Source organism: Mesoplodon densirostris, chromosome 5, assembly GCF_025265405.1.
Source record: "Mesoplodon densirostris isolate mMesDen1 chromosome 5, mMesDen1 primary haplotype, whole genome shotgun sequence".
NCBI classification, from domain to species: domain Eukaryota; kingdom Metazoa; phylum Chordata; class Mammalia; order Artiodactyla; family Ziphiidae; genus Mesoplodon; species Mesoplodon densirostris.
Window position 1 is genome coordinate 122251747 of NC_082665.1, and position 26909 is coordinate 122278655.

The 26909-nt window shown below is 47.4% G+C and overlaps 1 protein-coding gene across 1 annotated transcript in view; it reads right to left on the reverse strand.

The window, feature by feature from the left end:
• Nucleotides 1-21279, reverse strand: part of SH3BP5 (SH3 domain binding protein 5) — an 81000-nt gene extending 59721 nt beyond the window's left edge. The window contains exons 1-2 of the mRNA XM_060099449.1: nucleotides 21018-21279; nucleotides 19239-19301 (exon numbers count right to left, since the gene is read on the reverse strand). Of these exons, the coding sequence (XP_059955432.1) occupies nucleotides 19239-19301; nucleotides 21018-21152 (198 nt within the window). The 5' untranslated portion in view covers nucleotides 21153-21279. The remainder of the gene's footprint in view (nucleotides 1-19238; nucleotides 19302-21017) is intronic.
• Nucleotides 21280-26909: the final 5630 nt, after the last annotated feature.

Sequence of the window (26909 nt, forward strand, 5' to 3'; positions counted from 1 at the left end):
AGCACAGACCACTAGTCCTAAGTTCCATGTGTCTTTCCCTTCACCTCTGGTTCCCAAAGTCTGGTCCAGGGAACACGGGGGTAGGGGCTGGGGGCTCCCTGAGACCTTTTCTGGGAGTCTGCAAGGTCAAAACCATTTTCATAATTGAGTTCGACTTAATTTGCCTCTTTCACCTTCATTCTCTCATGAGCGTTGAGTGGAGTTTCCAGAGACTACTTGAGCAGTGACATCAAGAGACAGAATGCAGAAGCAGAAATGAGCATCCAGCTCTTCTATTAAGCCAGACATGAAAGAGACTCATAAAAACAATAAAATGACAGCTTTCTTTTCACGAATTTTTTTTGGTTTGGGAAAATAGTTATTTTTGAAAAGATATATTCTTTACGCTGACAGGCAATAGGCTTATTACTGTCATTTTTAATGAATGAATACAAGTGTTTAAAACAACTCTGTTTTAATCTCTAACACGCAGACATCGTAGATGTTCCCCACAAAAAACAAAAGCTCTCTGAAATGCTCAGTGATCACAGGAGTGTAAAAGGAACCTCAGGCCCAAAAGCATCGGGTCAGGTTTGCAAGGCACAAATAGAGACACGGATGTAGAGAACAAATGTATGGACACCAAGGGGGGAAAGCAGTGGGAATGTACTGGGAGATTGGGATTGACATATATACACTAAGATGTATAAAATAGATAGCTAATAAGAACCTGCTGTATAGCACAGGGAACTCTACTTTACTTTGCTGTACAGTAGAAACTAACACAACATTGTAAAACAACTATACCCCAATTTAAAAAAAAAAAAAAAGCATTGGGTCAGCTGGTGCCACCAAACCACACCCTGCCCCAGGGCTGCCCTGCAGAGACCCTGCTGGAGGGAAACACCAGTGTATTTTCAGTAACAGAGAAGCAGTTATGCCTTCTCAGGCCTTCCTTTACTCCTTCTGATTTTCCCAAGGAGAAAGCCTCCATTTGGGGTCACTCTCTCTTCATAGCCCTTCTTCACATTTGCTAATCTCCTTTTTAAGAAAGGGGGAGTTAGTCAGGCTCAGAGCCTTCCCCAAAGGGATTCTGCTAGAATTTGATAAGCAAAACAATAAACCCACTGGAAACCAAAGAGCATTGCTCTACAAAGTCAGCAAGCGGGACCCTATGAGTTGGGCACGTCCATATGATTCTTCACTGAAGTGAAAGAGTAGCATGGACATATATACGCTACCAAATGTAAAACAGATAGCTAGTGGGAAGCAGACGCATAGCACAGGGAGATCAGCTCGGTGCTTTGTGACCACCTAGAGGGGTGGGATAGGGAGGGTGGGAGGGAGACGCAAGAGAGAAGAGATATGGGGATATATGTATAGCTGATTCACTTTGTTATACAGCAGAAACTAACACGACAATGTAAAGCAATTATACTTCAATAAAGATGTTTAAAAAGTAATAAAAAATAAAATAAATTGTTAAAAAAAAAAAGCCTGCTTGAAACAAATTTATTTCCCTTTGATGACTTTTCACTTCTGGTCATGAAGTCTCATTTTCAAGCAAACTTAAGTACGAATGTGAATCCATGTAAAGGAAAATACAGAATAAACAGTACATAAGAACTAGAATAAGGCAAAAATTATGACAGAGGCAGAAGAACGAGAGAGTTGGGATGTAAAGTCTCTGTATCAGGAATGTTCCAGAATTCCACGATGAAAGGCACCCCCGGAAACACTCCAACTTCCTGACCAATTCTAAGGTACCTGAAATGTTTTTAATGTGACTACAAATCATGTTTTTTCCCCACCCATCCAATCTATTCTTTAACAGCACTTGTGGTAGCTACTAAAACACACAAAGAAACCACTTTCCTAGAGCTTCGGTGAAAGGGATCAAGTGCCCTCCAGGGCTGGCTGCTAGAACTTTCTGCAACAATGCAGATGTTCTGTATCTGTGTAGCTCACTACAGAGGCCACCGGCCACAGGCGACTAAATGAAAACTTGAAATGTGCTTAGTGCAGCTAACTGAATTTTGTATTAAATTTTAATTTTTTTTTTTTTTTTTTTTGCGGTATGCGGGCCTCTCACTGTCGTGGCCTCCCCCGTTGCGGAGCACAGGCTCCGGACGCGCAGGCTCCGGACGCGCAGGCTCAGCGGCCATGGCTCACGGGCCCAGCCGCTCCGCGGCATATGGGATCCTCCCAGACCGGGGCACGAACCCGTATCCCCTGCATCGGCAGGCGGACTCTCAACCACTTGCGCCACCAGGGAGGCCCAAATTTTAATTTTTAAAGTATAATTCAAATCGCCCCATGGGGCTAGTGGCTGCCATCCCGGACAGCACAGGTCCAGCTCCTGGACCCCAGATTTCACCCCGCTCTCCACTTGGAGAGATCACGCCACGCTCCCGGGTCCTTCTGCTGCCTTGTCTCCTTGCCTCTGCCTGGTTTTTCTTGCCACAAGGAGCGGCTGTCACAGCCCTGTGAGAAGGGCGGCCAGGACAATCTGATTTCACCTTCAGGAATTCTGCAGCAGAGGCAGAAGTGGAAAGACGGCGCCAGGGCAGAGCCGGGACCTGGGGAGCCAAACCAGAAAGGCCGAGGCAAGAGGGCCCAGGAGCAGAGAAGAGGCAGAGGTGGAGAAGGGGGGGCGAGAGCAGGAGCCCCCTGGGGGCTGGAGCCAGCCCCGTGAGGACCACAACCCCTCCCTGCCCAGCACCCCTCAGGCCCAATTCCCCATCAGCGAGTTTCATCCAACCAGGGAGCCTGGTGAAGACAGCTGCAAAGGGACGGAAATGTGCACGGAAAAGAAAGAAGGGGAAGACAGTACCAGGGCCTCCGAGTTGGACGCAGCAGAGTCACTACCGGGGACCTCTGCCTAGCTCCCTCCCTCCACCCCCGCTTTCTTTCCCACCTCAAACCCCCAACTTCAGAGGCAGAGGCTTCTTGAGGCGTCTGCCAAGCCCACCTTCTGTGGGGACTGTGCCTCATGCGTAAGCAGAGCCCTGCTGCTGTGCTTCTGACACAAGACCCTCTCCCAGGGGACAAAACGGAGGAAGCCAGAGTGGGGAGAGATGGGGGCACAGAGAGAGCTGACCGAGAGGGAAGAGAAAGCAAACGAGAGAAGAGGAGGCAGCAGAGGAGGGATGCGGGCGATGATCCTGCTTCCCGACCCGAATTCTGCAATTACACAGCCCCATCATTTACCAACCTTTGGCAAAGTCACCTTTGAGAGTGAGGACTGTGAATAACGATGCTGGGATTCTTGGTGTCCCTGCTCAAGGCTCTACAACGTCGTCCCCACCCTTGGGGTTCATGAAGGAAACTCCTGCCTTTTATTTAAGCCGTTTGAGTGGTTTGGAAGAAAGTGTAGGGGATTCCACCCCAGCTCCAGACCCAGGGGCAGGCCCTGTGCAGCTCGGCAGCCTTGGTGACAAGGTCAGCCCTGCTTCCTCTTTCCACAGCACCACACCATCTGTCCTGGTTCTGGGCCACCAAGAGCTTCCTTCCACTGAGAGAGGAGAAAAGGAAAGTAAGAAAAGATGGTTGGTCAGCATGGTTTCCTGGGGCCAGTTGGCCTCTTCCGAGGTTATCAAGGGTCTGAGAGCTTTTTTAGGCCTAAGTGGAACCAAGTTACTCCCAGGCAGAAAGGCTGTGCTCTAGAGTTCTGATCTGACTAGAGGGATGTTTCCAAACAAGCAGGTGCAGACCCACTCCGGTCTCCCAGAGCACAAGCAGCCCCCGCAGCTGTTCCCGCACTGGACCACCCAGTTTCGTACAGCATGAAGATTCCACAGCCATTTGGAGGCCGAGTTAAGGCAGTTGGTAGGTCTGGGAATAAGGAAAAAGCTCTTTTTTCAACTTTTTAAATTTAAAATAATTTCAGACTTGGAAAAAATGAGGGTAAGATGCAGACTTGATGTCCCTTTACCCTGAAATACTTCACTGTGTATTTCCTAAAGATGAGGACATTCTCTCACAGAACCAGAGTATGACGATCACAATCAGAAAATTAACACTGACACGATGCCATTAATCCAGTCTATGACTTTGTTCAAATTGCATCAACTGTCCCACCAACGTCTTTTACAGCAAAGGGAAAAAGATATTTTTCCTGGTCCAGGATCCAGTCCAGGACTCAAACGGCATCTACTGTCAATCTCTCTCTAGTCTCCCTAATCTGGAAGCATTCTTCAGTTTTTCATGGTCTTGATAGTTTTCAATAATATGAACTAGTTATTGGGTAGAATGTCTGTCACTGGGAAAGACTCACTTTCAATTCACCTTTTTTGTTGATGTTACAGAGGCAGGAGCCACCAGGATGGAATCTAACCAATTACAAAAAATACGTTTAAATAGCCTAAGGTCCAAAGCACCGCAAAGGAGAAAACCCAACAGCCCTTTAGTCTTCGGGCACAAGGGTCAACTGTATGAGGCCCAGGAGGAGGGACAGAAGCTACATAACCACCCTACACACACACACACACACACACACACACACACAGAAAGACACAGGCACACTCATGCACACACAGACACACTCTCTCACACACACAGTGACACACACATACACAGCAGAGCTGAGACGGCTGACAGGACCCGCTGCTTTTTTCATTCAGAGCCAAACACATGATTTTAAACCCACAAGATTCTTTGTGTGAGAGGAGGCAGAATTGCTGAAACTGAGGCATTTTATGGAGTTCAACCACGAGTGAACTATCTCCCTGTCTGCACCGAAAGGCTTAACATATTTCCTCAATTTTAAGACTCACTTTTTTTCAAACATTTGCAAATATTAGGGGAACTTCCCTGGTGGCCCAGTGGTTAAGAATCCGCCTGCCACTGCAGGGGATATGGGTTCGATCCCTGGTCCGGGAAGATCCCACAGGCTGTGGAGCAACTAAGCCCATGCGCCACAACTACTGAAGCCCGCGTACCCTAGAACCGCAACTACTGAGCCCACACACCGCAACTACTGAAGCCGGCGTGTTCCAGGGCCTGTATGTCGCAAATACTGAACCCACGTGCTTCAACTACTGAAGCCTGTGGGCCTAGAGCCCGTGCTCTGCAACAAGAGAAGCCACTGCAATGAGAAGCCTGCACACTGCGACAAAGAGTAGCCCTTGCCTGCCGCAACTAGAGAAAGCCTGCACGCAGCAGCAAAGACCCAATGCAGCCAAAATAAATAAATAAAATAAAATAGGCCTTCCTATTAAAAAAAATGTGCATGTATTAGATTTCAGACGGATCATACAATTAATGAGAACATTTATCAGGGGTGATGTTTCAGCCACCCATCAAGCAGCTATGCAATACAAGGTCTGTTTTATAATTAACATGAGTGTCAGCATAGGGCAATGGTGAGTTCACGGCCCGGCCTAGGGAAGCTCGAGGGACCAGGCAGTGAGGCCTCGGTGGAAAGCACGCACCCCCCTCCCAGCACTCCAGGCAAGCTGCTGCCTTGCTCCTCTTGGAGGACCTTCCTTCTGACTGCAGCTCACCGAACAGAACGGAAAGAACGTAGGACAAAGGATGCAAAGGAAACAAAGTAAAAATCCACTGCCATTGGTTTAAGAGACACGGAAGAACACAGAAGAAGTGGCTAAAAACAGGAAAAGTGGCTGCTTCTAGCAGAACTGGGGGTGGGGAGGAATGAGGCAGAGGACTTTCATTTTCTCAGGGGCTTTTCTTCAACTATGTGCAAGTATTGCTTCAATAAAGATCAAACTTTAAGTTGGCTGCAGCACAGATTGACCAATGTTTTGTATTTCCCCATCATCAAGACTGAGGGAGACTCAGCTCATTCAGCATGTGGCTAGATTCAAATCAAACTCTCAATCATTCCAGTAAACTGGTGCAGCCACTATGGAAAACAGTATGAAGGTTCTTCAAAAAACTGAAAATAGGGACTTCGCTGGTAGTCCAATGGTTAAGACTCTGCGCTCCCAATGCAGGGGGCCCGGGTTCGATCCCTGGTCAGGGAACTAGATCCCGCATGCCACAACTAAAGATCCCACATGCTGCAACTAAAGATCCCGCATGCCGCAACTAAACATCCTGCATGCCGCAACTAAAAAAGATCCCGCGTGCCGCAACTAAAGATTCCGCATGCCACAATGAAGATCCTGCACGCGGCAACAAAGATCCCGCATGTCGCAACTAAGACCCAGCGTAGCCAAGTAAATAAATAATTTTTTTAAACTGAAAATAGAGCTGCCATATGATCCAACAATCCCACTCCTGGGCATATAGCTGGACAAAACTGTAATTCAAAAAGGTACATGCACCCCAATGTTCATAGCAGCACTACTCACAATAGCCAAGACATGGAAACAACCTAAATGTCCATCGACAGATGAATGGATAAAGACGACATGGTACATATATACAATGTAATACTACTCAGCCATAAAGAAGAATGAAATAATGCCATTTGTAGCAACATGGATGGACCTAGAGATTATCATACTAAGTGAAGAAAGTCAGACAGAGAAAGACAAATACCATATGGTATCACTTACATGTGGAATCTAAAATATGACACAAATGAACTTATCTACAAAAGTTTGTGAGGACTCACAAACATAGAGAACAGACTTGTGGTTGCCAAGGGGGTATGGGGGAGGGATGGATTGGGAGTGTAGGATTAGCAGATGCAAACTATTATATAGAGAATGGATAAACAACAAGGTCCTACTGTACAGCACAGAGAACTATATTCAATATCCTGTGATAAACCATAATGGAAAAGAATATGAAAAAGAATACATATATAACTGAATCACTTTGCTATACAGCAGAAATTAACACAACATTGTAAATCAACCATACTTCAATAAAATAAATTTTTTTTTTAATCTCGGTCATTCAATATCAGGGCTGGAAAAGCCACTGCCCATCATTTAGCTGAGAGGCTGCCATTTCACAAAGGAGGAAACTGAAGCCTCTCCCAAGGATGTGTATTTGGCGAGTGTCAGGGCAAAGACTGAACACTTGGTCCCCTATGTTCTAGATCAGCATTCTTTGATCTCACCAGCCTCGGTGAGGACCTCAGAAGATAGAGCCTCCACACCCACAAACACACATATTAAAAACTACTTCAGGGCATGGGCTCCAGCCTCAGACTCCTGGATTCAAATCTTGGGTCCTCATCCCATTGGCCATGTGACCCGTGAGAACTGGTTCAATCTCCATGTCTCATCAATGTCCTCAAGACATTGTGTTAGTTTTGAGAACTAACAGGATAAACTATACAAACTACTTAGCACAATGCTTTTGATAAATAATCGTGACTTTTACGCAGGTGTTGTTATTCAATAAATAGCAATGGTTAGAAAGGGAAGGACCGAAGCTGGCTGAACGTTTTATATGCTAGGTACTGTGCCAGGCACTTTACAGCCATGACCTTATTTAATCCTTAACAACCCTGCAAGATAGGTATTGCTCTTCCCACTTTAGACAGCAGGAAATGAAAAACCCAGAAAAGCTAAAAACCTTGCCAAGACTGCACAGCTTATGAAGAGGCAGGGGGAGAATTCAAACCTAGCTCTCCTGAACTCCCAAGCCCATGCTTTTCCTCTAGTAGCTCCAAAACAAGTTTTCCTATGCTTTTTTGATCCCAAGGTTCACAGCATCAAAGTATGATTTGCTTGAACAAGTTCCAACTTGGGGAGTGGATCCAATTTCCAGCAAATGCATGCAATACCAGGATCCTATTTCTGCAGTGGGGACGCTAGCAAAACCCGTGGCAGGGAAAGAAAGCAGCGCTCAAGAGCTATCCAAGGAGCTTAAGAACCTTCCCCCTGAATTTATAAAGTGTTTGTACTTTAGCTATTGTACTTTGGGGACTCTAGGCTCCACTAATTTTCTGTAATAGGCATTGAAGCCACGGCATAATATTCTCTCAGACAACATTTTTAAGAAACAGGCAAAGCAAAGAATTCCCTATCGCAAGACCCATAGCACTGCTCAAAACTGCTCCCTCTTGCTTTAATTGTTGCTGGCTAGTTTAAGGTTTACTGACAGTACGAATCAAAGTCCTTGCTCAAAACTGCTCCCTCTTGCTTTAGTTGTCGCTGGCTAGTTTAAGGGTTATTGACAGTACAAATCAAAGTCCTTGCTCTGCTGGCTGGTTAACTGTTAAAGCAATTCGGCAAGGCACTGTGAAATGTGGCTGTTCACGAACCAAACGGACATCCTGTGGGCCTCAGAACGAGTCAGTCTCTGTATCACCACCAGGAGTGTGGCCATTCTAAAACAGGGCTGGAAATGCTTTAGGACTGCTCCCATCAAGAGATGGCATCTGGGCCATCTCCTCTTGAACCTGGGCAGGCTCATGGCTGCTTGGACCAGCAGAATACCACAGAAGTGCTGCTATGGGACTTCCAAAGCTGGGATGCTCCCACCTGGTCATCTTGGGATGCCCACTGCGGGGAGCCAGGCACCATGAGGAGGTCAGAGTAACTGGGACCGCCGTGCTGGGACGGTCGGATGTAAACACTGACCACCGACCAGCTGAGCCCCCAGCCAAGAGCCAGTATCCATGGCCAGACACAGGAGTGGGCCTCCTCGGACATCCAGTCCTGTGGGGCATTCGGATGAGCACCCTACCCCACCCCAACCAAAATCTGCCTGCAACTGCTCGAGACTCCTCCAGCGAGAACCATCCTGCAGAGCCCTCTCCAAATTCCCGACCCAACAAATCATGAGCAACATAAAGCATCTGATTTGGGGTAAAGTAGTTTGGGGGGTAATTCATTAGGTAGAAATAGCAACCAGAACCACAAGGAAGGACATCTTCGTTTCATCTCTTCTTCCCAAAAGCTGGTACTCCCCTGGTGGCACAGTGGTTAAGAATCCGCCTGCCAATGCAGGGGACACAGGTTCGATCCCTGGTCTGGGAAGATCCCACATGCCGCGGAGCAACTAAGCCCATGTGCCACAACTACAGAACCTGCGCTCTAGAGTCCGCAAGCCACAACTACTGAGCCCGCGTGCCACAACTAATGAAGCCCGTGCACTCTAGGGCCTGTGTGCTGCAACTACTGAGCCTGCGTGCTGCAACTACTGAGCCCTGTGCTGCAACTACTGAAGCCTGCACACTTAGAGCCCATGCTCTGCAACAAGAGAAGCCACCGCAATGAGAATCAATGCAACAAAAGAGTAGCCCCTGCTCGCCGCAAGTAGAGAAAGGCTGCGCGCAGCAATGAAGACCCAACGCAGCCAAAAATAATTTTTTTTAAAAAAGCCAAAAACCAGGGAAGAGAACATCAAATCTGCAGGTTTCATATCTTATCAGAATGAAGCTGAAGTCTTTTGCGTGTTGGCAACAAAAGGGTCAGGTGGACGAACATACCCGAACCCCGTTCATCATGCTTCGGGTGAGTCTGATGCCACAGAGTATGCGTTTACATTAAGTGGGTTTGGCTGCAGTGAGAATAAACAGCGGATGTTCCTGTCATTGTCTCCCTGCTGGAAGTTTCTTTCTGTCAGAGCAAACATTAATATCTCTTGGATATTCCAGCAAAACACAGCAAAGGAAAAAAGTCAGGCAAAAATAGAATGAAATTGTTTTCCATCTTCCTTTAAGGAAATGAAAGAGGCTGATTCTCTGAGCTCTCTAAGAGTGCTTTTGCAAATTTGCAAATTATCGTCAGACTCTTGGTTAAGATGTGTTGCATAAAAGGGATACAGTCTCTACTGTTAGAAGCATCCATGTGGCAACAGGCAGATTAAGTAACTCTCGGAAAAGAGGGCTGGGCGAAGATACCGGGGATGCTGCCAAAGGATGAGGTTCAGTAGATGTTTAATTCATCCAGCCGACACACATACAAATACACCGCTATGTTCAAAGTTCCTACCATAAACGCTCAGAAGGAAAAATAACAGCTCAATATTAAAAGGCTGCAGCCCACAGGGACCACAGCTCTCTGCCAACAAGGGTATCTGAAGATTCTATCAACCGTGGGGACAACAATGGATCCGCCAACCCTCAGAGCCTGTCTTCTTTTGAGGCGGGGACACCCCTAGACACCCTGGAGTCAGAGGGAAGGTATCCCGGATAAACATGGGGACACAGTCATGTCACTGTACTACAACAGCAATGGCCTGTGTTCCAACAATGGTGCCAGCTAAGGGGCCAGGAAAGTTTACATACTATCTCACTGGTCTTTAAAAGAAAGACACATCTGATTTTTTTAAAGCAGTAGACTCCATTTCAATATTGACAGTTATTTCTATATTCTAGCCAACAGCCCACACTAATATCATTTTGCCTAAGTGACTACAGTGAATGACGCCCACTTATATGTGCCCACAAGTCTTTATCCATGTAGAAAGGATGCTACTACTCAAATCCATATAGTAACTAAGTTTGAATATCTAAATATTCTTAATATTTGGAATGTTTCCCACTGTTCTATCTTGGTGATTGTTTTGTATTTTCATAAATGAGGGTCTCTTGACTGCAGACAATTCTAAAATGCCTTTAAGGCACTTTTCATCGCTCCGTGAATTACCACATGAGAGTTTAACAATACAGTAATTCAGCAAGCAAACCCACCAACATCTGCGTTTATCTACAATTAGGGCAGGGACTACCAATCTGAAAGTTTTTTCCCAGCAGCCTTCATCGTTCCTAAAATTCCTTCCAAAGACATTCATCTCTTTGACTCATAAAGACATCTTTTTATAATAGTGCTTTGTTCTCCACCCTCATGCCCTGCCTATGAAAATGATAAAATATGGTCATTGCAAATAATTCAGAAAACATCAAGAAATGAAAAATTAAACTCACCAGCATTCTTAGCAACCAGCACTACCCACTAGTAACATCTGAGGGTACATACTTCTCAGACTCTGTGGTAATGCATCCCTCTACTCCATCACCAACCAACATGAATCAACACTTCTGTAGAATACAACAAAAATAAACTAGAAAAGTGAAAAGCCACTTGGATGTCACAGCAATGTCAAACTGCTAAAGAGAAGAATTTCTAAAGTCTTACTCTCAATTTCTCTGCATACTTCACCTTAACTGGTAACAAGCAGATCATAGCCTGTGGACCACACTATGAATATCTCTGTTCTAGACATTTTTTCTGTTAAATATACATGTTCTTTTACTGTATGTATATATGATTTTACATATACTCTACACATAGCTTTATATGTTTTCCCCCACTAGATTTTTTTTCCACTAAATAGATCATGGCCATGGGTCCACAACTACACATGTCGTCCTATTTTAATGCAAAACACTCTTCAAACCCTGGCATCTCCAAGCAGGGCAGAATCTTATACCTCCATGAGCTAAGACCTCTGGGAGTGAGGGCTTAGGGGAGGGGAAGGAGGTCACAGGTTGTGCTTTAGCAGTGTTGCCATTGTGCCCAGGGTTGGCCCTGCCTAAGGAAAGCCCAGGGACCAGTGCATTTCCAGAGCAGGCGCTAGGGAAAAGGGACCTGCCGGTTTTGCAGGACACTGTGTATGGCAACGCCAAGAGCCACGAGTCCACAAGGTGTTTGGTTCTAACCACAAACTCCAGCCATTCATTCCAACATTCATCGTACCCCTGTGTGCAGGCACCGCATGAGATACTAGGGCACAAAGATGGGGAGGCCAAGCCCCTCCCTCCAGGGGCCTAGTCCCTTGGGGGGAACCAAATACACAAATGACCAGAACACAGCCTAATGGATATGCGTGAGGCTGCCAGTGCCGGTGAGGACAGACTCCTGGGCACCGCCACCCCCCCCACCCCGCCTCCCCCCCACCCCTGGAGAGATTCTGAGTCATCAGGTCTGGGTGGGGCCCAAGACTCTGCAATTCCAGCTTGGTCCCGCGCTGCAAAGACCACACTTTGATGGCACTACTCTAGGGCACTGGTTCACCACCAGGGGCAACTCTGCCCCCCTCCCCTGGGACACTTGCAAGTCTGGAGACATGCTTGTCTGTCACAACTGGGGGGTGGGGGTGGGGTTGACTGGCCTTTAGTGAGTCGATGCTGCTAACCCTCCTACAGTGGGCAAGACAGCCCCCCACAACAAAGAACGTCAATAGACGATATCAACAGCACAGTTGGGCAACTCCTCGAGAGCAAGACACTTGAACTCCAGGCCTCAGTTTTGTTATCAGCAAAATGGGGATGATAGTATCTACCACAGAAAGTCGTGCTGAGCATTCAGTGACTTTATGCAAAGTGCTTAGAACAGGGTCTGGTACATGGTAGGCATTTATTATTATTATTGTTATTATCATTAGCTATCATTATTATTGAACAGCAGACAAAAACAAGCAGAAAAGACATTCCAGGATGGACACAAGTCCTTCCTGCAAGTACCCACCACGCTGCGGCCCTCACCTGCCCTGCTGCAGTAACAGCAGCAATGATGTTTATTCGTGGCTTACTACGCACCAGCAGTGGAATGAGGAAACTGAGGCCCAGAGACATTAAGTAACTTGCCCAAGGTCACACAGCCACGAAGGGGTAACCTGTGGACATTCATCCACTCAAACATCTACTGAGCACCCATTATGTGCCAGGCAAATACCAGGAGAAGACAGCCTAACACAGCAGGGCTCATGCAGGGAAACAACCGATTTCCACACCCTGCAGACCAGCCACAGAGCAAAGCCCTGTTGCTCCAGAGACTGCAGAGTCCACCCTGCTGTAATCCTAGCCTTACGAGCCCTCTCTCTGGCCCGTTGCCCAGAGCCGGTCTCTGACAAAGAGACGTCATGGCAGGGCCTGAGGGGAAGAGGGCAGAGCTGCGGTGGGCCTGGCTCCAATGCACATCTCGATGGAACTTTCTCTGCATCCGGCGGTCCCCGGCGCTCGCTGCCATCCCCGCACGCAGGAAGCCTCTCCCTCACCCAGGCTGTGCAGCTAGCAAAGCCCTCCCTCACACAGTGTCTCCTCCTGTCCCCCAGGCCACCCAGGAAGAATAACTACGCCAGTTCACAGACGAGGGGACTCAGGCTCCAAAGGGGCAAGTGCCCCCAAAAGTCAGCAGAGCTCGGGTTCTAACCACGTCACCTGATGCCAAGACGTCCCTCCACCCACCCCTTCCCCATGACTTTGGGTTTTTTCCCCCTTGACTCTAAAGTAATACAATTCAGTGCAAATAATTCAGAAAATATAGAAAAGTAGAAAGAGAATACGTCTTACTCAACTCTCACCAGATATAACTGGCATGTAATCCTTTCCTGATATTTTTATGCTTATAAACATATATTTTAGAATAGCATCATGAGTCTAAATCATGACTCCAAGCTTTTGGAACCTGTTTTCCATTCAGATGCCTTTCTAGGTTAATAACAAGCTGTGTCATCATCTAAAAGCCTGGATTCTCTTAGCTAACGCCTGGGCTTGGTATTCATTTATTTCCTCAACCCCCTACTGACAGTCACGCAGACTCACAATTTTTCCAACATTTTTAAACAATGCTGTAGTGAGCACTGTTGGACCTGCATCCTTGCCCAGTTAACCCCTTAGAATAAATTCTTACAAGTGCAACTGCTGCGTCAAAAGTCACTGTCCCCCAACATCCAAGCAGCAGTGTGGGGACCACCACCCAAGCAGGAAGCCCTAAGGCCTACTATTCCAATGGCCAAACTTCAGGTCAGAGCTGTGGGGACAGAAGTAGCCCCAGCTCAGGGGCCCAGGAGGCCCAGTAAAGACCTCAAGTGTGTTGATCTTTACAACCAGCCAATGAACAAAGGGTCCCATCAACAATGCTCCTGCCCCTAGCACTGCACAGGCTGCAAGGCCTCGACTCCAATACCCCCTATTGCAGCAAAGCGTCCTCCGGCTCCCAAGACCCTGCCCGGGTCCCTCGCTCTGTGGCCAAGGCTTGAATCCAGGACCCCCTCACCGCCCCCCCACCCCCGCAAGGCGAGAACCCCACACAGGACTCAGCCCGCAGGGGGCCCTCAGTGCCGGTTCCATGAACGCCTCCAGGCCACTGTTTCCTCAAACTAGATCTAACCTGGCTACAAAAGAGATCCCAGCCTCACTCATGCACCACCACCACACACACACACACACACACACACACACACACACACACACACACACACACACACACACACACTCTCTCTCTCTCTCTCTCTCTCTCTCTCTCTCTCTCTCTCTCTCTCTCTCTCTCTCTCTCTCTCTCTCTTTTCAAGGGGAAAGTGCTAAGATGTGACAGGCACTGTCCTCTCAGAAAAGAATCTCTCTCCCCCTGACTTGTGTGAAAAATTCATTACAAGCGAGTCCAGGCTGCTCCCAATTCACCCCCTCCCCCACCCCCTCCCCCGGGTTTCCAAGCTCAGGACAGTCTTCTTTTTAATTTCTTTCTTTTTTTTTTTTTTTTTTTTAATTTAAGAGAAAATGTTTGCTGGTTTCTGGGGCAAAGGCAGATTCTGGGTGCAGGCCTTATGCGAGTCTGAGGAACACAGATGTCCAGAATCAAATGCTTTTCAAACCGCCCTCACCCAAGCACTGAGGGGAAGCGCACGGCCATTTACAATCAACCTCCCTTCCCTCCCCCCAGGGAAGGACAGGGTGGAAAAGTCGGCTTGTGATTGATTACTCAGAGCCAGGAAAGCTGTCTGTGGACAGCTAGGCCTGGCTGTGTCCTTCCCCCTCCTCCTGGACCATTTCACACCCTAGAACAGCCCGCCTTCAGAGGGAGCAGGGGGAATACAAAAACACTACACATCATAGTAAAAAATAAATAACTGGCATGGACTATTACAAATCTTGATTAAAATGATTTAGAAACTCTCTGTGCTGCCTCTTGTTTTAACAAACGTTTGAGAAGAGATCGCTCTATTGGGTACGCATTGTAAAAGGGCATCAGCACATTTACCTGGACTGCCCCACCTGGCAGGGCTGCTGGGCACTGAATGACCTGTTTATCTCTCTCCATCCATCGTTCTCCCCACCCCCAGCGCACTGCCCCCCCTGGCTGGTCCTGGGCCGGGCCAAGCCTCTCTCTCTCTCACCTTAGCACTGGCTGTTCCCGCTGCTGGAACGCCCTTCCCACACAAGGCCCCGAGGCTCGCTCCCTCCAGATGGGCTTTCACGGAAGCAAATAGTAGATGCTCAAGAAATAACTCCATGAGTTAATAATTAAAGCTGACTAACCAATGCGCCTGTGGGAAAATACATGTGCTTTCTTAACTTGAAACATCAGGCTTATATCCAAGAGCCTCTCTGGTTAAAAGGTTACTCCCTTCAACAGCTTGAAAAGGCTGGCTCTCTCAACACAAATCAGAGTGCCAAGGGGATACCATGCCATCCAGACAAGGTCAGAGGCAAACCGTGGTCATGGGAAGGGGCAGCTGTCTGCCTGACAACAGGCCAGCCATCAGACACCTTTGGTCATCTCCCATTTAAACTGCCGAGACACGGAATGGGATCCAAGGGCGAATCCCAGCTGACACCTCAGCTGCGGCTGCCCAGAGGCAACTGCGCCACAAACTGGTCACCAATTCGTTGTTTTTTCAATTTTTTTATACAATTTGGAAAGGATACTTTCCATTTACAGTTATTACCAAATATTGGTTATTTTCTCCGTGTTGTACAATACCTCCTTGAGCCTCTCTTACACCCAATACTTTGTACTGGTAACCACTAGTTTGTTTCTATATCTGTGAGTCGTTTCTTTTATGTTATATTCACTAGTTGGTTGTATTTTTTAGATTCCACATATAAGCACTATCATACAGTGTTTGTCTGCCTTATTTCACTTAGCATAATGTCGTCCAAATCTATCCATGTTGCTGTAAATGGCATTATTTCATTTTTTATGGCTGAGTAATATTCCACTGTGTATATGTACCACATCTTCTTTATCCATTCATCTGTCAATGAACACTTAGGTTGCTTCCATATCTTGGATATTGTAAATAGTGCTATGAACATTGGGGTCGCCAATCTGCTTTAATCACTCAAAGTCAGGAGGGGTGTTGGGCCCTGCAGACCATAATCAAAAAGCAAAGGAAAGGAAATGCAGACAGCAAAAGACCCTCCCTTAGTGGCTGTGAATTATATACAGTCAGTCCTCATTATTTGTGGATCCCAAATTTGTGAATCTGCTTACTCACTAAAACTGATGCCAAAATCAATACCGTGCTGCTCTACAGTCATTTGTGGACCTGCACAGAGTGGCTTCCAGGGAGGATGAACAGACGCCCGCCACCCTGGTCCAGCTCTCATGCTGTAAACAAACATCCTTTACACAGTCCATTTAGTGCCACGCTTTCTGCACTTTTGTGCTTTGTGTTGGTGATTTGGCTGTTTAAAACAGCCCTCAAGCCTAGTGCTGAAGTGCTGGCTAGTGTCCTAAGCCCAGGAAAGCTGTGGTGAGCATTATGGAGAAAACACGTGTTAAATGAGCTTCGATCAGGCTGAGCCATGGTGCTGATGGCCAAGTTCAACCAACAATACGCATTAAGTAAGGTGTCTTTAAACAAAAACACACATAACACACGGTTACGTACTGATCAGTGGATGAAGGTGTTGGGACCAGAGGCTCACAGGAGCCTAATGAGGTTTAAGTTCCCAAAAGCCGCTGGTCACAACATCTCCCTTGGGAGCCACGGCTCAGTATTCACTAATTCAAGGCTCACGGCGACCTTAGTGAAAACTACCACGAATAAGGACAACTGATCATATACTAAGGTGGCTGCTTCCTGCCCCGCGTCCTCTGGCATCCCCTCCCCGCCCCCGCCATCATCCCCACTGCTCTCTCCATCTGCCACTCCACACACGGGCCCCCTTGCTCAGCAGGCTTCTGCTCAGGTGTCTTCTGGAGACTCCTCTGTCACATCACTCTTCTACTGGACTCATCACAATCAGTAAGTACTAGCCAACCCTCCACGCCTCACCCCAACCTGAAACGTCAACTCCCAGAGGCAAAGCCTCTGTCTTGTACCCATATCTACCTGTATCTGCAGGGGCCACAGTGCCTAACACAAGGTGGGTGGCCAGTGCCCGTCTGAAGGGACACAGCCCACCACACACACGGCCACAAGGTCCCTGGCGGGTTCTGGGATCATGACAAGCATCCAGAGAGCCTGCAAGGAGGCTGAAACCCCACAGATTAGACGCCCACTGTGGCCCAGGGCCACGTGCACCTCCTGTGCACTTGAAACGTGGCTGGTCCAAAGTGAGACGTGCTCTAGGTGTAACAGATGCACAAGATTTCCAAGACTTGGTACAAAAATATATGTAAAACATCTCATTCATGATTGTATTGATTCCATATTGAAATTATTGTATCTTGGACATTCTGGGTTAAAGGAACTAGATTAAAATTAACTTCACCTGTTTCCTGTTGCTTTTGAGCGTGGCTGCTAGGAAGTTTTCATGACGTACAGAGCTTGGCACTATACTTGTCTGAGTACACCTGGGTTATAATAATGCCATGGAAAGGGCAGCCAGTGACACAGGCCAGCCCTGACCACCTCTCTCGGCTACTGGCTAATACTCTCCAGAGGCAGGCAGGAAACACCTGTCCCGTGGCTTCCTGTGACACACAAAGACCTAAGTGTGTTCCAAAAGAGGGCTCAGAAATCAAGGCTGAAAAGAGTTAAGAGATGAAACAATTGTGCCCTCAGAAGGGGAGCACCACCATAACAGGGGCCAGTATCGAGCAGGTCTACAGATATGTGTTGAATGAATAAACCAGTACTTTGCAAAAAAAAAAAAAAAACAACGATTTCTAAGTTGTCTGCTCATATTTGGGATAGAATACAAGAGCTGGAGGGGACCTGGAAAATGACCAGGCTCTGCCATGTCGCTGAACTGTGAGGACGCTGTGCTTCCGTGTCCTTCCCTGAAGAAGAGGTGGTCCCTGCCGGTCCCTACCTGCCAGGCCCACAGTGTCCAGTAGAACTTTCTATGATGATGGGAGTCTTTTCTGATCTGTCCATTACAGTGCCTACTGGGCCCTCGAAACGTGGCTACTGTGACTGAGGAAGTGAAATTTAATCTTATTTAACTGTAATTAATTTAAGTTTAAATTCAAATAGCCACATGTGGCAAAAGGCTGCCATCCTGGACAGCACAGCTCTGGCCTGCTGCGACAGGCAGGAAGGAGATAAAGCTTGTAAAAAGCACTTTGGAAATGCCAAATCCTGACAGAAATGGTAGGGGTTTTGTTGTTGAATGTATTACAAATGCGAGATTCTGAGAGATTTCAATTGCCCAACGAAGAAACTTGATTCATCGTAAGTGAAAAAATTTAAACACACAGATTGTACTTCACCTGGGGGAGAAGTGTGTTCACAGACACCTGTAATCAGAACAGAGCAAGAACGCTTCACACACAGCTCAGAAAACTAGCTTTAACCCTCCGGGCCACAGTACCTCCAGGGCCTCGACAAGCAGGCAGAAATCAAGGTTGCCAGGGTGTTGCTGGTAAGATTACATTCCTATCTCCCACCCCCTCACTCTAAGGACCAGCGGTGTCCTGCCCCTTCCGCTGACCTTCCCTGCCATTCCTCCTGCTACAGAAACGGGTCCTCCCACAGCCCTCAGACAAAAGCAGGGGTTGTTCAAATTTGATGGATGGTAAAACCAACCAGTGCTGAAAAGGGATGCGGACTAAGTGGGAGCTGTGAAGAATGCTAATCTGTTTACACTCAGGTTGGAAGATGCTCATGAAATTCAAATCAAGTTCTCGGCTCCCAAGATTCTTCCCAGCAGGAAAGCCCTTCCCAGTCTAAACAGCTTTTCGGTACCATTAAGATCATTATATTCTATGCACAAGCAGACAATAAAGAAAAAAAAGCAGGGGAGTGGAAGGGGGGGTGAATGATTAGGGCCGGAAAGTCAAACAAGTCTAAGTCTTTCTGAGGAAACACACAATATTTCCAAGTACCAGTGTAAGGAGCTGCCCTAAAATATTTAAAAGATTTTGTGAGCTCATTCATTCTTGTCCATTAAAGAGCACAGCTACTTTTCCCCTCAGTCCTTTTAACTTTTCCACAGACACATTAACTTTAGGGCTTAAGCGTGTGTAATGCCCTTGGTTTGGGCCCCTCGGAGCTTCCATGATGAAAACCACGTGAAACTGGATCCACACGTGTTCCACCCACAAGCTGGCCTCAGTGGTGTAATTTATTCTGTCAGGCAGCAGCAGGCTGTTGCTCAACTTCGAGGACGGAATGCCAGCAACCACCCTCCAGCTATTAAAACAAAATGAACCAGCCTGGGGTCAGCGGGACAGACGCCACTTCACTGAGAAAAGAGACCCAGCTTTCCGTACCTCAAGTTCAGTCTCCCGTCTGTTTATATCATCCGTGGATTGATTTAACTTCTCCAGTTCCCCCTGATGAAGAAAAGGGACAGAGAAAAGATTCAGGGATTTGTCTTTTGTTGCCAGTATGACTCAGCCCCAGTACCTGCAAATTACTCTGGCACAATTTGTAGGAAGAGGAACGAGTCAGTGGTAATTCTCAAGGAAAACAGTTGAGCCTTGGCTGGAAGAACAAATGAATGTCAGCATTTCTGAAACCTTTTTCTTGATGGTGGTCTTTTTGAAAATGACTTTAAGGTCCTAGGAATTTGTCTTCTCTTAGAAGGTCAATTATCTATTCCAGGTATGTGCCTTCAGGTAAACCCACCTGTTACAAATGGTTTAGAGGCTGAATCAAAACAATGCTTTCTGCTTTAGAGCAAGGATTTTGCAGAAAAGATAATAAAAGAAAACAAAGCCAAGCCTAAAGTATAAACCCAATGAAATAATTTAAATCAAGGGTACAATTCTGGCATTATCTCATCCATGGTTGAGTATTTTTCTGTAGGAATGAAAAGTCTTTTCAAACTGCCAGTTATTCAACCTACCTGGCTGTTTTACAAAACAAACAACTAAAACTAGCTTTAATCCTGATCCTTTAAATAAACATTTACACACTGACATTTTGTTAAAAAAAGTGCCCAGCGTGAAGTTAACTCATTTTACTCAGCAAACAAAGGACCTTGTGAACAGAATTCCCCTGCCAAGAAAAGAAAATTGAGTAGCCCGAACTGATTTTAATAGAATTCCTAATGCAAAGATTTTTCCACCTGATTTTTATCTTGCTAACCTGCCATAACAATTCATTTAAATGCAACAGCTGAGTTAAATGAGCTTTTAATTGATCTGCGAGCTTAAAAACCAATTAAGTCTCCAGAAACTGCAGCACATGCTGAAAAGCAATATTTAAAATAAAAAATAAATAAAAAACAGCTTTATGGAAAGGGTAGAAAAACGGGTCTTCGAAAGCTATGTGATGTGCTTTTTGCTTGGAGGGTGAAGAGGTTAAGCTGTCACTCCGAGATCTCGGCTTGGAAATCGTTTTTAATCATCTCCCAGAGAAATGGAGGCACAGGAACCGGGCCAACCCTCTTGCCTTCTCGCGCGTCAGCTATGCGCACCGCTTGTCCCAGATTTCTGTTCACACCCGACCTCATATGGAGGGAAAGCTGGGTTTTAAACCGCTTGAGGCCAAGCGGAGAGCTGAGCCAGTGGTGACAATAAGCCCTTCGGTTTGCTAACAATGAATCAGAGGAGAAAGGAGATGGCTCAGGCCGGGCACCTCTGCCAGCAGGAGGCTCCGACCCCCAGGCACGGGTGGCCGCCCACCTGCAGGGGCCGACGACGCCCACCGCCCCGGGAGCCCGCGCCTAAGCGGCCGGCCCGGCTCCCGGAGCCCGGAGGTTGTGCAAAGCCCGCGGCGCCGCGAGCCCGGCCGGGTACCCAGACGCCGGCGTGGCGCCCCCGCCCCCTTTCCTCTTTGTTGCGCAACCGCCCGCAGCGCTGGGCACGCTGCTGCGACCCCCGGATCCTGCCGGGGAATCCCGGCGATAGAGTCAGGCTGCGTCCACGCGGGCACCGCAGCCTCCCAGGAACCGGGGGAAACCGGGTTCTCAGACCCTCTCCTCCAGCCCCGGACTTACGCTGCCACCTCCCCCGGGCTCAAGCACCGGTGGGGGTTGGGGGAGGCGGCTGCGAGGTGGACTCATTGCAGATGCCGGGGTCCTTGTGCACCCCCGCGCGCCCTACCTGGATCCGGGGGTCCACCTCTTCCTCCTCCTCCAGCCCCGGCTCCATCCCCTCCTCCTCTTCCTCCGAGTCCCGGGCTGGCGGCGGCAGCTCGGCCGGCTCCTCCGGACGGCTCCGCTTCGGCGCCGCGTCCATGCGGGCGGCGGACTTGGGAGCGCGGGGGTGTCGGCCGCAGACTGGGCCGGAGCCGTCTGGCCACCGCCCGGCGCCCTCAGAAGGCGCCGCTCGCCGCCGCGGGTTCCCGGGCCCAGCTCAGGAGGAAGTGGGCGCGGTCGCCCCCTCTCCGCCGTGGCCGTCAGCGCAGCGCCGCCCGCTCCGCCCCCAGCCCGCCGGCTCTGCGCGGCCCCGACTCTAGACCTGGCCGGCCGGCCGGCCGGGATAGCTGGGGCTCCGTCACAAAACCTCACTCCCGGAACACGTGAGGGTGGTGAAATGGGGGAGCCCTCACCCCCCTTTACCATAGCAGCCCGACTAGATCACAATTTGCCCAACGTCGGCCGCCTGGTGTCAAGGTGCTTTTCTCTCCCTCCCTCCTCTGCTAAGGCAATTGACTGCATGCAAGGAAAGTTTGGGGTATTCCCACCATCTGAAGGCACCTTTAGAAGCTTGTACTCAGTGACCCTGGACCAGTTTCAAGACTCACTCAAACCCCTGTGTACACTCAAAGCGCTTTTGTCCCCTTGGGTTAACCTGGGGAAATGTGTGTACCTGAAGATTTCCCCAGAAAAGGGAACTGAAACATGCTTACATAGACACAAAAGAACAAAGAAGGGAGCCAGCTGCAGCTCCTTGCGTGGATTCCTTGCCCAAAGGCTGTGGTCCCCACTGAGCAGAGCTCCATACGCAAGCTCCTGTGCTTTCACAGTTGCGGGATGGCCCTACCTGAAGAGGCAGGAAGCATGGAAAATCCATTGATCAGGGATGTGCGTGGTGAGTGGGTGCCTGCCAGTACACCCTTCTCAAGGAGATGCGAGTGCAACCCCTGTTCATGGGCACGCGCCATCCAAGGATTTGTGAACTGGTGAGGTTTCCTGCCCACCCTGAACGAGCAGAGAGCCAGAACTTGCCTGGCAAATTCAACATCACAAAAAGCCAAAGAATAAGGGGAATGTTTGTGCTTTTATGAAATGGCAGGGCCACTGTGATGTCAGGAGAGCGGAAGGTCAGATGACCTTAGCAAAGCAAGCAAGGACATTGCCACTGGCCATTGCTAATGTCTCCTTCACTACAAAAATGCAGAGCATACACACTTTCTACACAGAAGCTTGTGGCCTGTGGGCTCTGTGAGTTCGGAGGGCAGACTTGCTTGAGAAAGGAGCTTCTTCCCGAGAGCCTGTCATTAAAGCCAACCTTGGGAAACGTGCTTATGATGGTTTTATGAAAAGCTAAGTTGGGGGGGGTTACTCCTTGGGCAAGGTTCCACCCTATACACTCTGGCACTGTGGTCCACCATCACAGGAGCTTGCTTGTCTCCTGGAGGTAACACAGGTGTACACCATGGGTTTGGTTGTGAACAGGTCACACCTGTTCACTGTTCTTTAAATCAAGTGAAAGTCAGCAGTTCTTTTGTGAGATGTTCTCAAGTTCCCTGCTAAAGACATAGTTGCTTTTCATCTTTCAGGGATGGATGAAGGCAGGGTCAAGATGGCCATTAAGAGTCACAGACTGAGACAGAGGTTGAAAACAAGTGAGGTCAGCCCTGATTCTAAATGCTTCCCAAGTGGTGGAACCTCATCATCACCATTCAAACAATAGCCTCCAAATTACATTACTGTTTAAGCTTAGATCTAAGAGCAATAGGGTGGTTCAAAATGCCTTTATGGGGGGACTTCCCTGATGGCTCAGTGGTTAAGAATCCGCCTGCCAATGCAGGGGACACGGTTTTGATCCCTGGTCCGGGAAGATCCCACATGCCAAGGAGCAACTAAGCCCATGCGCCACAACTACTGAGCCTGCACTCTAGAGCCCGCGAGCCACGACTACTGAGTCTGCATGCTGCAACTACTGAAGCGCACGTGCCTAGAGCCCATGCTCCGCAACAAGAGAAGCCCGTGAACTGCAAAGAAGAGTAGCCCCTGCTCGCCACAACTAGAGAAAGCCCCTGTGCAACAACAAAGACCCAACACAGCCAATAATAATAATAATAATAAAAATAAATACATAAATAAAATGTAGTCTCTTTTAAAAAAATGCCTTTATGGGATGTAGGGAAACTGCTCCTGAACACTGAATATCACTGTAGACTTTTGTTGTTTTATTTTTAGAAGACCTGGGCCAGCTATAGCATGATGTTCTAAAGTTAAAATAAGGAAAATAAATAAACCATAGCAGTACTATATATTTCTATTGACACATACAAATGCACATCAATGCATAGAAAAGGGTCTGGAAGGAAGATTCATACCCAACAAAGAGTGGCTAGCCCTGGAAAAGGCAGTATGGAGGGGCCCAAGATTGGCTAGGATGGGGTTGGGCATGGCAAAGGGAACTTTTAATCTCTCGATAATGTTTTCATTTTTTACAAGGAGGATGTATTTATGATTATTTGTGTAATTCTAAAATAAATTAAAAATAATGCATACTGTATTAGTTTTCTGTTGCTACCACAAATTTAGTGGCTTAAAACAGCATTTGTTCATTACCTCACAGTTCTGTAGGCCTGATGTTGAGGCAAGGTGTGACTAGCTTGCCTGACGTTGAGGCAGGGTGTGACTAGCTTCTCTGCTCAGAGTCTCCCAGACTGAACCAGGGTGTTGATCAGGCTGCATTCCTTTCGGAAGGCTCTGAGGAAAAAGTCCTTCCAAGCTTATTTAGGTTGCTGGCTGAATTCAGTTCCTTGTGGTTGTAGGACTAAGGTCCCCATTTCCTTGCTCTCAGCCAAGGGCCAACCTGAATTCCTTGCCACATGGCCCCCTCCATCTTCAAAGCCAGCAGCAGAGAATTTCCTTGGGTTGAGTCCATCTCACACTACAATCTACTCTTCAGGAAAAGCCCAGTCCCTTTTAAGGATTCACTTGATTAGGTCAGGTCCACACAGAATAAGGTCAACTGTGCCATATTCACAACCTAATCATGGTGGTGACTGTCCCATCATATTTACAAGCTCCCACATTTTACAGGAATATGTACAGCAGGGGGCAGGAAATGGGGCAATCTTATACTTCTGACTACCTCACATACTAAGAAGGCAAGCCATGTAAGTGGCTCGTAACCCAAGCAAATGCTTAGTATTTATTTTAGCTGCCATATTGATCTAGATGAGTGGTTCTAAAGGTATGGGCTGGAGACTTCTGAAGTTCTCTGAGAACTTTCAGGATGCCCATGAGATCAAAACTAGTTTTAGACAAATACTAGACAAGACTTGCTTTTCCCACTCTCATTCTCTTACAAGTATTCACTGGAGTTTCCCAGAAGTTACATGGCACATGATACAACAGACTGAATGCAGAAGATACGAGAATCCAGCTTCGTCTTGCTAAAGCCACCTGTTAAAGAGATGTGCAAAAATGTAAAACAATGCCCTTCTCACTATTTGTTTTGTTTTGGAAACAATTTTATTTTTCATTTTGGAAATGAGTTATTTTTCATAAAATTATGATATTTATGTTAACATGTAGTGAATGTGTTGTTATTTTTAGATGAATTAATTTAAAAAGTTTTAAAAATTGTTTTAATTTCTACACAGTAACCACCTGTAGATGCAACCGCATAAACAACAGCTCTTTGAGATCTTCAATGGCTTAAAAAAATATAAAGAAGTACTAGCAACAAAAAGTTTGAGAACCACTGAGCTAGAGGAAACATATCCTCCAGTTTGAGTTATCCATTTTTATTTCCATAAATGTTCCACTGCCTCCTTCACTCAAAAGATTCATCACCCCTCCCAAGACCCCATTGGTGGAGTATTTGGGGCACAGTACATTTTTGTCCATTTCAAAAGACTTTAAATATAATTTAATAATTTAAGTGATTGAGATCATTAGATAAGGTGCTGCTTATGTATGGTTATTTCCTGGGATCTATATTTTGTCAATTCCTATGAAGAATTCATCACCCAGTTATAACATTGCCCCTTTGGAGAAACAGTCAGCTTTTTAGTGCCTTGTGTGTGATGTGGTTTCTGAGAACATGCCTCTGCTTGCCAGGCTTTGGGAGGTCCCGAGTGGTGGGGGGCACACCTGTACCAGAGCTGTGATTTTTGGCAGCCTGATCACATGGTGCGTGATGTGGGCAAAGTGGGGATGGCCAACATCTTAGCAGAATCCTGAGGACTGCTTTACTAGGAGACATACTCCCTGTTGTCCACTGAAGAAAAATGCACAGCCTGAAAGTTGCGAGTTATGTTTTATTTGGGGAACGTCCTGAGGACTATAGCCCGGGAGGCAGCCTCTCAGGCAGCTCTGAAGGAACTGCTCCAAAGAGGTGGGGGAAGCCAGGACATTTAAAAGTTTTTGCTGGGGGTGGGGGGAAACACGTAGCCAAACATCAAAAGATGACTGCTAATCACAAAAACAGACATCTCAAGTTAATGATTTTCATGCTTTTCTATGTATGTGAAGATGCAAGTGTCTGGGCTCATTGAAATTATTCCTTAGATGTGCATAGTAACTATCTAGGGCCAGTACCCTGGTTTTCTCCATCCTGAATCCCCTCAGGGTTCGCCAGCAGGGCTGATGACTTGATGGCTGCAACATTCTTTGTCCACACTGTTCAATTTATTTTTACTATCTCCTTGTAGTGTGGTTAAACTGGGGGGAAATATGTGTTTGTTCCCTGCCCCTCCACTTCCTCAAGCTGAAAATCTTCCTTGAAGATTTTCTTCCAGCGCAGTGGGCTGACATTTAGAAAGAAGGAGGAAAAAGGTATCTGGCAGGATGAACCTAGGTTTACATATTTCTCCATATTGGGTCCTTATTTGTCATGATCTGGTTTCTTTCATGGGATTAATGTCAACCTCTCCTTTTGTAACCCCACCTCCTCACTGGTGTCACACATTTATCATCCAAGCCTCCTCCTCCCTGAATTATAAAGCAAGCAAGTGTCCAGCAAAGGGAGACCCTCTCCTTATTTAGTCCCCCAGTTGGAGTGAGCATTTGGGGATGTTTCTATTTCCATAGGTGTGGAAAGAAACTTGGGTTTATTTAATAAACACGCAAAGAAAATCCTGCCATGTTCAAGGGACCTCACATTCCTGTCTTCAGGTGAAGAGAGGGTCTCTAACTGTGTTTAAAATGTTCTCGGCCTTTTTTGTGAAAAGAGAAACGTGACCTTTTCCCCCAAACTCATGAACACCAAGGAGTGGAGGCCTGAGAGGAAGTAAGGAGGTCTGCTGACCTCAGGGAGCTTGGATGGAGTTTAGGGCAGAATGAGGGATAGTGCTGACCATTCACCTGGCTGAAGGAGCAGCCCTTTCCCTCCTGGCTGCTGTAAAGGGCTGTGTCACACTCTATGGGAACACAGAGGTCATCCCATCTTCTGCCTGCAAGGGCCAGCGTGGTTTTACAGAGAAGATGACACTGGGCCTTGAATAATAAACAGAATTTCCTCAAACAAGGGAGGAGGATTTTGCCAAAGAAAGAAAGAAAGGGCTTCCCAGATAGGCAATAACATGGGGAAATCATGGAGGGGGTGGACCGGTCAGGAATAGCGGAGAGAGAGACCATGTCAACTTGGGACCCAGGAGGGACAGTGGGAATTGGAAGGGGCAGGGGATGAAGCCTAAAGTAGAGTCTGGGGCAGGTCCTCAAGGGCCATGAGTGACAGGCTCAACCTTTGAACTACAGACCATAGACAATGAGATGCTGTTCACTCGTTTGTCCATTTATTCATCCAACAAATATTAACTGAGTACTTAGTATGTTTTAGACACTATACCAGAGGCCAAGGTATCAC